At 41.0% G+C, this 13,455-nt stretch overlaps 1 protein-coding gene across 1 annotated transcript in view; it reads right to left on the bottom strand.

Annotated features, from left to right (window-relative positions):
- LOC134062331 (chemokine-like protein TAFA-2) overlaps positions 1–13,455 on the bottom strand; it is a 42,503-nt gene that overhangs the window by 13,778 nt on the left and 15,270 nt on the right. Inside the window, exon 2 of the mRNA XM_062518307.1 lies at positions 1,272–1,375. Within this exon, the coding sequence (XP_062374291.1) occupies positions 1,272–1,374 (103 nt within the window). The 5' untranslated portion in view covers position 1,375. The remainder of the gene's footprint in view (positions 1–1,271; positions 1,376–13,455) is intronic.

The raw sequence follows: 13,455 nt of genomic DNA, 5'->3' as shown, positions 1-13,455 counted from the left end.
ATTGTTCGAGAGTTGAATAAATGGAGATAACCTTTTGTGGTCGCAATCGCCCTGATTAAACCTTATTGGGTGCATTTTAATGTGCCTGTGACATTACACTCTGTGTGTGAAGTAGCGGTGTGTGTGTGTGGTTGAGACTTCAGGATCATATTAATCTAAAATTCTCTGAATAACAAGCAGATCAATTGATGATACTGATGCAGTAGTAATATTGAAATGGAATGGGGAACAGTTTTTGGTGCATTTCAGCATTTCTGTGTATTCATTAAATTAATGGGCTGTGCAGTCTTGCAGAGGAGTTCAAAAAGATGTGTGCACACATGCAAGAACACAGAGCACAGTTATTCAACTTTCTTTGTAGGTTCAGATTCCCACTCTACTGTTTTCTCTCATCATCACAGTAGTTGGTATAGTCCCCTATAAGGTTATATCTGCATCCTGAGTAGTTCTGAGAACCTGAGCTTCAAAGTTTTAGAATTCCATAAAGTTATAATGATAAGTTGAACAAGCCTCTTTAGATATATTGTCCAAAAATGCATACAATTTCAAGAAACACCTCACTTCACCTTAAGAAGTTTTCACATAAGAATAATCAATAACTCAATTTTGACAAAAATGTCAGATAGAGCCTTATAATTCTTGATGACACAAAGCAAAGGACCTGAGTTATATTTACAGTATGGGGAAGGTCCCATAAGAGCCTATAATCTTTTCACAGAATCCCTGAAAGATCTTTTCATCCAATGAATGCCCATTGTGGCCTTCCACAGTCTCTGTCATGCACTAGGGAACATTGTATTTATGGACCATTGACCTTATCAAATACTTATTGAGACATTACATCTTAGTTGTTTTTTTTTGTTGTTGCACAGTCTTTAAGCTCTTTAGGAGAAACTTTATTATTATTATTATGCATGAAATTACATAAAATGACAATAAAGGAAATCTAATATGCTCTAATCCAATGCAATAGAATAATGTTTTTTTTCTTTATTGCACACTGTAAATAAAACAATCACACTGCAATAATGGTCAACAAACAGATGGTCAGTTATTTTCCACAGGACTACTGAATGATCTTTTCATAAACTAACAGCAATTTTGGCCATAAATAAACATCACGGCCCTCCTACAGCTAGTCCCTCTAAATCTGTTTAACGCTCGTGTGATGTAACATCTGAACGCCATACTTGTCTAGTCACCAAACCCAGGCACACACTGCAGTATTAATCAACAGACAGACTGAACTGAACGTCCCGTAGGGATCTCACCTTTGTAGCCCTCCGTCCTCCCCGGTAATCTCCAGATGGTGACCATGCAGAACAGCAACAGTATTGCCCGAGTGACAGCCCTCTGCACCGCTCCCTCGCTCATCCTGAGGAGACCAAACGCAGGGAAGACACATCAGGATAAGGACTCGGTCGGAAAAAAAAAACAAAAAACAGGAAATCAATCAACGGCCGTAATGAAACGAAGAACAAAAGGATGTCTTCGAATTAGGAATAGATCAATTGGGTCAACTGATGGATTGAGAAATTGAATCCATGAATGGAAATCCATTTTGACATCTGAACTTGATCATACATGGGACAAATGAGAGCCATATCGCCAACAGCTGATTATGTTCCTATGATGCTCAAGTTAGCGTGAAGTGCTATTTCAGGGTTGCTGTAATCATATACGTGTCAGAACGTAAAGGATAAGGGCTAGATAATATATCAATGGGGCTAAAATCCACAGTGTACAAGCATCTTGAAGTCTATTAATCTTTTAAGTCTTGGTAATTTCTTGACTGACTTTAGACATGTTTGAGGTTTGAGCCTGGATATGAGAGCGGTGACATCTTAACTTAAATTAGTCTGGTGACAAGTGTGTGAAAATCTGTCAAGTCTGTGAAAATCTGTCTGAAACATGGACACAGAGGCAAATGCTGCTAAACCTCTCCTCTATCTCTGTGTGAATCTCTCTCTCTCTCTCTCACCCCCACCACAACACACACACTATCTCTCTCTCTTTCTCTCTCTCTCTCTCTCACACACACACACACACACACTAACTCTCTCTCTCTCTCTCTCTCACCCCCACCACAACACACACACTATCTCTCTCTCTTTCTCTCTCTCTATCTCTCTCTCACACACACACACACTATCTCTCTCTCTCTCTCACCCCCACCACAACACACACACTATCTCTCTCTCTCTCTCTCACCCCCACCACAACACACACACACACTATCTCTCTCTCTCTCACCCCCACCACAACACACACACTATCTCTCTCTCTCTCTCTCTCTCTCTCTCTGTCTCTCTCTCTCTCTCTCACTCACTCTCACCCCCACCACAACACACACACTATCTCTCTCTCTCTCTCTCTCTCTCTCTCTCTCTCTCTCTCTCTCTCGCCCTCTCATCCTTTGCTGACAGGAAAAGATCTTGTGTGGAGAGGGTGACAGCAGCGGCGATGACGGCCCAGCAGACAGAGTATCGCCCTACCATACGGGCTGCCGGATTACACGCTCAGTTTCACCCTTTCATCTAATTGCCTTCCTGTCCCCAGCCTCTCTTCCTGCCCCCCCCCCCCCCCCCCCCCCGCCCCACACACACACACTCCAACCGCCCCAGCCTTAATTGACATATTGATTAGGCATTCCTTTACACAGGCTATTGAGTTTGCTTCAAACTTGCCTCTTTTGCCAATGCTGTTTTGATACCATGACTTTGCCCTGAGGTATGGTTAGAAGACAGGAAGTGGCTGACAGACAGGTCACAAAGATTCATTATTTTTCTCAGTTGGAACGAGATGGATTAATTATGAATTAAAAGATATTACTGAATATCTGATATTGATATTATTATTATTTTTTATTATTATTCTCTGCATGAAATGAAAAACAACCAAAATAAACAAAATGTGCTATTACTATTGAAATTGTAGGTTTTTGGACTAATTTGTTTTTTTATTACTGAATGATACAGAAACAAGATTGGGGTTATGAAACAGACACCTTATCACACGAGTAAACCAAGGAATAGTGTAAACATCTGATGTGAAAATCTAAAATAACTTTCATATAAGTACTGGCCTGATAGCACACAGACCTTCTCAACTGTAGGCTAATTGAGAGTGGGTCCGGAAAAGGTTAATTGACTTGCAACTTCAAGCAGGTGCCTAACTAGCAGTGAAATTAAACTTAAATTGGTGCATTAAACTCTTACCAAATCATTTCAGAAGTGTAGCAATCTCGTAAACAAAGGATTGAAACGCAGTTGTTTACTCAATTCCATAGAAATACACGCCCATGCCGGATTAGCGATGATGGCATTTGCACGCCCGTGTTTTAGGGACATTGGGAAAGGGCTTCGATGGCCTCTTGGCCAGACGGACCGGCAGAGCAAATCCCAAATTTGGCAAACATTCCTATGGGTATTCCCAGACTACATAAGTACACTGACATTCGGTGAACTAATTCAAACAACTGTTCAGCCGGCTATAACTTTTATTCCAAACAGCTTGAGTTCAGGGCACGTCAAACACATTAACTGTGCAATAATCTCAAAGAGAGTTCAAAATTACAGCCTATCTGTCATTTGATGAGCAATGTTTTACAATGATTCTGCCAGGACACACATCTGTCTCTGATAGCAGTCTTAGCTCTGAGATTCACCACCTTGTACCCAGGCTACATGTATCGCCAATGTCTTGGTAAAGTCAGTTTTAAGACCACTTGTGGGTTTTTAATTTGATGTGGGAGCATTCCCATTCATTCATTATATTTGTCTAATGTTCCAATGATGCTTTATGACATGGGATCACTATCTCCCATCGCTTTGTTTGCTTGCCTTTGTCATTAAGCCCATTACTATGCATGATGAACTGACACTTGAGAAGAGGGCAGATGTATGCATAAGAGGGGTGCAGCCGAAATTGAAATCCGATGAGGGCGCAACCTGCCGCGGCAATCAGTGTTAAAGGAGCATCCAATTTACAGAGTCTGCTTCTAATGGCCTGCTCAACGGGACCGCCCAGTAATGATATCTTATCTCGGGCATGCATGGGAGAAAAAGGGATGCAAGATGCTCCAGTGTGAATCTTCCAAACAAGCTTAGGAAGGCGACAATAAGGGACAGACAGAAGGAAGGACAGAAAGAAAGAAAGACAGAAAGACAGAAGGAGCACAACAACACAACTTTTTGACAGACAAGTACTGCTGGTTAAGTGTTCCAACAGGAAAGTAAGAGTGTATTATGCTGATGTGTGGTTGATATGGCTATAATACTGTATTATTCATACTAGCACATAACCTTGAACATTCTCACTGGCTATTTTTACACCGCAGTTTAACAACATTGAGAAGAAGTGAAACAACACTGGTGTGATTATGACAAACATAATACATATACATAATACATAATAGTTTACATAGTAAATTACATTCTGTCTACCAACCCTCAAACGTTACTCCCTGTGTGAGTGTCCATCAGTGAAGCCTGTTAAGTTCGTCATGTGACTGCAGCAGCTGCCGTTGTTTGAGACAGGCTTCCTCGGTAACGCACTATAAATTCATTACCGTCTATTATCCCCACTCCCATGAAACGCAGAGATTTCTCTAGCAAAAATGTGACCTGCGCTAATGTCCTGACCTGTGCGGCAGTGACTAGCATAAGTAATCAAATGCATTGCTTGTGTCTTCTCCCCCCTTTTCTATGCACAGAAATCCCCTCCATACAGTACTGTAGGTCACCTCAGTCACATAACAGCTCAGCACTCTTCCATCATCTCCACCTGATATTATGGAAAGGATTCATTAAATGCAGAATTCATGGAAGGCATGACAATTAATCTGAACATGCAACCGGAATCTGCTGCCTGCTAATTGTCTCCCTGGACCCAGATAACTAATTTCACAGTACCGACCAAAGAGGAATTGCTCGTGTGATACTGTCTATTGGGAGCGTTTCCTTCTCTGCTCATGACTTTGATTGTAAACACACACATACAGTATATATATAACCATAATCAAAAGAGATGAGAGAGAGAGAAAGAGAAAGAGAAGAGAGAGAGAGAGAGAAAGAGAGAGAGAGAGAGAAAGAAAGAGAGAGAGAGAAAGAGAAAGAGAAAGAGAAAGAGAAAGAGAAGAGAGAGAGAGAGAGCTCAACAGTTATACACTGTCTGGACACAAAGAAATCTCAGGACACCTCTTCTGTAGAGCAGCAGCCATGACCTCTCCGATGTATTACAAGGTAGTGTGACTGGGCCTCAAGTCTGGTAAGAGCCTGCGGTCCTCTATAAAACTTATTTCCCCAGTTCGACTGGCAGAGAAGCACTCGGCGATTGTGATTGTGTGTTTTATTCTAATACCACCTCATGTTTAATGCATATATCTTTGTCACAAGATATTCCCCGGGGATATATGAAAAATGCATGGACATGGTGGCCATGGGCATTCTAGAGGAAGAATATCACACAAAAAAAGTCTGAAGGATTGCAAAAACAAACCAAGCCGTACTACACACACTCACTAGGGAGACGTACATAATTAATCCAGAGTCTGGCGCAAAGACTTTTTTTTCTCTGTGTTAATTAATTTTTGGCTTTGTTGTAGCTTAAAACAACAACGCTTCTTAAAGTGTAATCACTTTTGTTAACATGCCTCTGCATAGACTGCATATGGTTTTTATCTTTCTGTTAGCAAATGTGGTTTTTTTTTTTGTCTATTGTACTTTTCACTCAATATGTTATAACAGCTGTTACAGCATGTGAATAAAGCTACCCTGAATTTCTGAACTCGTACCAATAAAAATCTATTTCTCTAGATATTCTGCCGTAGTTATTAATCTTATTCTCTTTCTTCATAGAGAAGGGAGAATAGCTGGAGTGTGATGACTATGAATATAGTTTTAGAGGCACATACAGTAAATCTCTATGAAATAAAGACAGTTATGGGAATATCCAGTACATTCTGTGCAGGCATTCATAGATAGAGTAGAATAGAGTAGAATAGAACAGAGGGTTCGAAAAACAGACGGGAGCCATCAACCAAATCAAATCGAACCACCAGTAACAAGGGTTTTCTCTCTTTTTTTGAGCTGACTAACCTTACTTAAAGCTAACAGACTTGCCCTTCAAACACCAACAACATCACAGTTAGCAGCACCAAAGATTATAGAGCACCACATTGATGCAAAGCAGGACAGTGACTGCATTTAAATGGTAATAGTCAGTGTCAAGCATGATTGTCTGTATTATGGAATATTACTTTCTGAAAATTGGTTTATCGGCATGGTGACCACTCTGGCTCAGGTCACACTTCATGCTTATGACATATCAGAACCTTGTTTTACTCTCAAATCGCTGGTTGGCACTGACTAATACTAGAGCTTTCTAACTGATTATGATGATAGTCTACTGTATATTTGGCAGTGCCAGACTGGAAAAGCTGTTCTTATAGTGTATACACTAAACACCTGTGAGAAGGATGTGTATGAATCTGTCACCATATCCCCAAAAAGTTTTACTTCATAGCCAAGTTACTCATTAAAAATATGCTTCAAGATGTGTCAGATTGTCTCATATGGTCTCCTTACATTTCTAAACAAATATCCATAAATGTAATATGTGATCAACTCATTAAAACAGCTTGTAAGAAATACCCAAAGTCTCCATTTCAGAGCATATGTTAAGGAAAATAAACAAATTTCAGACGTGTGCAGGGGGTGGTGGGGTTCGGAATCACTGACAATCGCTCCCGGAACGTTCCAAAACGTCTGCCCACATATTTGAGTGTCTGAGAGGGCTTTTCAACAAGCTCCATCATTCTTACACCGCAGTGATTTTTCACTCTGAGGCAACAAACATAAGCAAACACGAACCAGCTATACCTACTGTATACGCTGTGCCAGTGCACAAATAATATGGAAGAAAAGTAATCTGGGAATGAAGGAGAAGACGGCAGAAGCAGTTTCACTCTGGTAGAGAGAGAAGGCAAATGTGCATTTCATTCTGCTCTATGATTTTGTGCATTTTCTTAACACGAGTCTTCATAACATGACATGATCTCTTTTCCGGTCTTTTCTTCTCTCTATTCCATTTTATTGTTCCTTTCTTTAACCTTCTTTCTTTCTTTCTTTATTCCTTTCAATTCTCTTCCTGTTGCATCATTTCCCACATAAGCGAGGTGTTTGCCCTGAGCTTTTTTTAAACAGGTCAGGAGGAGCATCCAGTATGTTAAACAGACAGAAATCCACACGTTCACTCCACTCCTGTTAACATGACATGACACCTGACACTACTATTTGCTGTTTTGACATCTAGGCGAAGCCTTGGCAGCCCGGATTGCACATGTCACAGCCTGGAATCAAGAAGCAGTCCAACCAGCTGGCTATCACATTCCTGGCCCTGGGATCATCCGAAACTGTTAAATAAAACATGGTGCCAATTCAATCCAAAAATAATCAATTTATTCATTTAGCCAATGAATTCTTTTTTTTTTTTTTTTTTTTTTGCAAAAGCATCTGTTGACTGAATAAATGTGTCTGTAGAATGGAAATGTATGAACATGTAAATGTATCAAGAAGAATTTTAGACATCAACAGATGGCATGAGAAGACAATTTTTTGCCTTTTACCTAAAATAAAATAATTTCTTAGCCCATGTTGCTGTATTAATAAAAAGAACCATTTGGAATGATCTTTTGAAAGGTCTGAGCCACTTTAAGACAGCTTAACAAATCTTTTTTCCCCAACACGTGGCCTGTTTCCTTTGATCAAGTATTACTGCTCTCCCTCCACTTTCCCACTGTCTGCTTATATACTGGCTAAATAGTGTGAAATTTCACTCAATGTCCTTGGAAAGAAAGAAAGAAAGAGAGAAAAAAAAGAAAGAAATAAAGCGCTACCTGGCACCATTAGGAATCCCACATAACCACTTCGTTCGCACCAATCAATTTGACTCTCACACTCTCACCATTTTATAGTCTTACCCTTTTCAAGTGGGTCTCATGATACATATGCTGCCTATTTTTGATCTGTCTGGACGCATTAATTATGAATAATTTTTTAGTCCGGGATCGTATGTCTCACCAGCTGGACTTTTAAGGGCAAGAGGAAGGTGGAAGCAGACAGTGACAGTCGCAGTGAAAGCTTTTTGATGTCTCCATTAAGGAAGGTGAGGGTGGGGAGTATGGAGGGGGGGTAAAGCAAATGGCTTCGAAAGAATGAGCGGGTAAAAAAAGGACGAGTGTGTCTGGCTTTTTAATTGAAGTCTGCTTGTCAGGCACGATGTATGATGACACAGGTTTTTTAATTGCTCTCAAGTTGCAAGCAAGTGGGTGTGATACTCCAGTCATGAATGTCTGGTTTGTGATATTTCACAGATTATATGGTGAACTGAAAAATGAAATAGCTTGCAGCAGTAACACTTTAGATGATTTCAATTATTGCAATATGTATATTTATCTTCTTGTGACATATATTCAAAATGCATACATGTACATACGTACATCCTATAATTGTATCATATTCTATGAAGAATTAACAAACTGACGTATTCTGAATATCAAAGAAAGACACCTCCATATTTACACCATTACACCTTTGTTGCAATGAGAAACTAATGCGGAGTATTCAATTCTATCCCATTCTATACTCAATGTTATTTTCACTAGCTCAGTGCCACAAAACATGAATGGCCTATGCTCATACACAGCCGGTCTGAAGTCACAGAGCATCCAGCATCGGTCACCATATTGTTGAGGTCAAGCTCTGCTGACTGTTTTCATGGCTGCAGGCACACTGAATCTGTAGTGTTGTTGTTGTTGTCTTTTAATAATATCTTTTGCATTTCATATTCAAACAGCGTCAATCTTGACACAGTGCTCACTTGGGACACTAAGCAAATACCAACCAAGTGTGAAGTCGACTGGATGAATGCAACACACAGATAGACAAACAAATAGAGATTCCTCTCTGCTTTATAGACAGATAGCATGAAAACAATTTATATTGTCTGAATCTAAACTCCCCGTTAGTTTTTTTTCAGTAATTGCGAGAGAAGGTTGAATCAGCAGCTGGAACACCATGCCCATCTGTTCCTTAAATAAAACTGCCGAACATATCATAAAAATATCAGAGAATGTTTTCCTCAGGTGTTTTTACAGCCAGTCTCAACTTGTTTGCAACATTCAGTACAGTTTCCTAATTGTGTATGTGTGCAAGACTGTAGGTGTATATGTGTCTGTGTTTGTGTGTGTGTGTGTGTGTGTGTGTGTGTGTATGTTCCATCAATTTCAAGTATAAGACAAGCGCAACATGTGCGATTCTATAAGTAGAATGTCGGAGAGAACCACAGAGCCCTCGGCTCTAGGTGTATATGTGTCTGTGTTTGTGTGTGTGTGTGTGTGTGTGTGTGTGTGTTCCATCAATTTAAAGTATAAGACAAGCGCAACATGTGCGATTCTATAAGTAGAATGTCGGAGAGAACCACAGAGACCTCGGCTCTCCATCGCGGTTTTAGCCCATGTGGGCAACGCTCGCGTTCTTCCGCTAATCGCAGACCTAAGTCACTGGACACTTGTGGCTCGCAGAGAACTAAACAAGAAGGCATATGTGTGTGGGAGTTTAAGTCTCCGGAGCTTTGACAGCTATCCCTCGCCATCGGGTTTAATTTGCCAATGGCCTGGCCAAGGAGTTTAAAATGCCTCTGTGTCAAACCTTTTATTTTTAGTCATAAGAGACAACACTGAGTCAAACTCACATAGAGGAGTGGGAGGTGAGTAATATGTCTATTAAATAAATTAGGATGCATTAAATATATTAATATTACAATTAAGTATGAGTTCCACAAGTATAACAAGTTTTCTTCGTTGTAATTTTGTTAAAGTATCAATCTTGCTATGTGATAACCACATCTTGGATTTTATAGCTATATTATAAAATATTCTTGCCAGGTATTGCCAACCTGCCCATATCATGATTTTAGCTCTTACATTTCTATCTCATAGACCATGCATTCCTCTATCTCTCTACAGCTCTCTGAACCCCTTCTACACATAATAATTTCTGTTTAAATAGCAAACTCTGACGTTGCTGATTGGTGAGAGCAGTGTCATTAGCCGCAGTGTCCATGCCCATGACCACACTTAGCCTCAGCACCTGCAGAGACCTGCGGTGTCACACCTGCAGCCGTTTCCCAACCCCACCCTCCATCTCTCCATCTCTCCACTCTCCTCTCCTCTCATGTCTCTCTCCAGTGTCCTCTGCTGGAGTGAGTGCACTCCCTTTTTTCCAGTACGCTCCAGTATTTCTCATTACCAGTGGGTCAAAAGCATGACCGTATCAGTGTCACAGCAACTAAAAGATGGAGACACTCCCATCACCTTCCCAGTCTTTCTTAATTACTACGGTTGCTTGAACAATACTTTCAGGAAACAATGCCTAGTAGCATGACTTTATATTCTGGCTTGGTCATATGGACCAGGAAAATGGCTGACCAGAGAGGGGAAAAAAACATCCTATTTCCCTTCAGACGACCTCTAGTCTATGCATCATGGGACAACTCATTCATGGGAAGGCAGCGGGCAGGAGGAGCGGAGAGTGTTACATTACCAGCATCAAAGCCCTACCATCCAGACAAGACTGCACCACTTCATATGGACAGCCAGAAAAAGATACATAAAAGCTTTGAGGACTTCATGATGTGTTTTTTTTCCCCTCCTTACTGACCTACTACTACCTCTTTCATCAAAGTGCTCAGTTTCTTCTTCATTTTGGAGCTGCTAGCTCAAAAATATTTAGTCCTCCTTTAGTAAGTCACTGTGCGGCGGCATCCAGTCTAAACTCAGAAAGGGAATGAAAAAATGAACAGAAATGATAACATCGCAGGTCTCAACTCTTGCACTGACATGGGCTTCTTCACCATTATCCGTACTTGAGTAGGGCATGATACATGTAATTCATGTACTTAGCATGGGTAGGACAGATATGTATGTGTGTCTTCTTTAAAATAAACAACGATGAACTTGTTTACTCCTTGCACTCATGATAATGACAATGAGAGGGGTTGTTGTCAGGTAATTTTTTACACTTTTACCAATTTATTTGTAAGAGAACACAATGTTTCAACACTTGTCAGGAACATATGTCAGTATTCTCACAAGGGAATATGATTATATAATTGAATAAATCAGCAAATCACACAGTTAACTAATGGCATCTGGCACTCATAACAAATGTGAAGATAATGTCTCTGAATGCTTGAAATATCTATGAAGTGTTGCAAATACTGACATGATCCCTTGAGACATACTGTACACTTCCATTTGCCTGCATTTTTGCTTAAACACTTTTTCCCACCTCGAGTGGCCCCCACTATCCCTGTGAAGCAGAGGTGTAAAAGTCTGGATTCAAAAAGTAAAAGTCCTGCCTCATTTTTGTTCCAACCATCAGTTGATTCTAATGGAACTTTTACTGTAAGTCAGGTAGATCAGTTCAGAATTAGTGACATCACCTGTGTTAATCACACAACCATTCCATGTCATGGAATCTTTTTATACCCCCAATAAGCAACCAATGAATGTTTAAGCAACCCTTTCATGCACGCATTATGAAAAAAAATGTCTAGATTTGTTTTATATTGATTTTATTGCTCTATATGAGCCTAATATTGAAAAGCAATTTGATTTTTTTTTAAATATGATTTTTTATAGAAGTTATGTTACTGTCCATGTATGTGGACAGTGCGCAACAAAGGGGTAAAAAATAATAAAGAGTAATGACAGAAAATATGAACCTTTATGTGACTTTAATAAAAAAAAAACAGATTTTTTTTAGTAGAACCCCTCTACTACCTCCATACTGTCCACCCACCTCTCTACTACCCCACCTACCCCTCAACTACCCCCACACCCACCCCTCCACTACCTCCATACTGTCCACCCACCTCTCTACTACCCCACCTACCCCTCAACTACCCCCACACCCACCCCTCCACTACCTCCATACTGTCCACCCACCTCTCTACTACCCCACCTACCCCTCAACTACCCCCACACCCATCCCTCTACTACCTCCATACTGTCCACCCACCTCTCTACTACCCCACCTACCCCTCAACTACCCCCACACCCACCCCTCCACTACCTCCATACTGTCCACCCACCTCTCTACTACCCCACCTACCCCTCAACTACCCCCACACCCACCCCTCTACTACCTCCATACTGTCCACCCACCTCTCTACTACCCCACCTACCCCTCAACTACCCCCACACCCACCCCTCCACTACCTCCATACTGTCCACCCACCTCTCTACTACCCCACCTACCCCTCAACTAACCCCACACCCACCCCTCCACTACCTCCATACTGTCCACCCACCTCTCTACTACCCCACCTACCCCTCAACTACCCCCACACCCACCCCTCTACTACGAGTGTTAGCAGATGAGCTGGAAGCGCACTGCACTCCTCAGGTGTCTGGGTGAGGGAACCATGGCGTTATGTGGCGATGTGCAGAAATCGAGACAAGGTCAGTGAAGAAAAGGAAGAAAAGAGAACATCTTTTTGCTTCTTATGGCGGCAAGTGTGCAAGTAAGGTCAAGTGCAAGTGCCTGCAAGTTTAGTGTAGATTTGATTTAAAAAAAGACTAAATGCAATGGCCTTGGAACCATTTCAACCCTGTATAGCATGCACAATGTTATACAAACATGCCACTGAATCGACTCTTATGTCCAAAGCCAGTTACAGAACAGTTCATTTGATCAAGTATCTATATTGTGAGATGATGACTGACCTGTTTAGCACTGCTACAGTGATGTGCACAGACTTCTTGAAGGGCAGGGGGTAAAAAAACCAAAAAGGGCACTGTATGTTAGGACATGGGCTCCCAACTTGACGCAAAAGGTTATGATGTGTCAAGAATTAGACTCTGTGGCCCATAGGCACAGACATGAAGAGGGCCCTCTTCAGAAAGTTGGTAACTCAACTAAGCTCCGAGTCCGGGGGAGAACATTTAGCAAATAAATAACCCTTTAAATGATGACTTCTGGTGGGTTTTGTGGAAAGAAATGGATAGATTGAGATTTACAAATATGACATAACCATCAACATAAGGCATCTTGCTGTGAAAAAAAGATGCCTGGCCCTAAAGTGCACACTGAAAACTAGAAAAGCACTCCAAGAGTGCGGACCTCCGCCAAGCAAAAACAAAAAAACTAAAGCGAAAACGCCAAGCGAAAACCAAACATTTTCGTCGAAATCCATCCATAACTTTTCGAGTTATATTGCGAACAAACAAACAAACAGACAGACCGACAGACAGACAGACAGACAGACAGACAAACAAACCAACAAACCCGATGAAAACATAACCTCCTTAGTGGAAGTAATGGTAAAATGTAGGGCACTACATCTGATTTTACTGGGATTTGTTCCTTTCCATTGCAAGGGCACATCATA

This window comes from Sardina pilchardus, chromosome 17 (assembly GCF_963854185.1).
Source record: "Sardina pilchardus chromosome 17, fSarPil1.1, whole genome shotgun sequence".
Taxonomy (NCBI): Eukaryota; Metazoa; Chordata; class Actinopteri; order Clupeiformes; family Clupeidae; genus Sardina; species Sardina pilchardus.
This window is presented reverse-complemented; position numbering and strand designations above follow the sequence as displayed.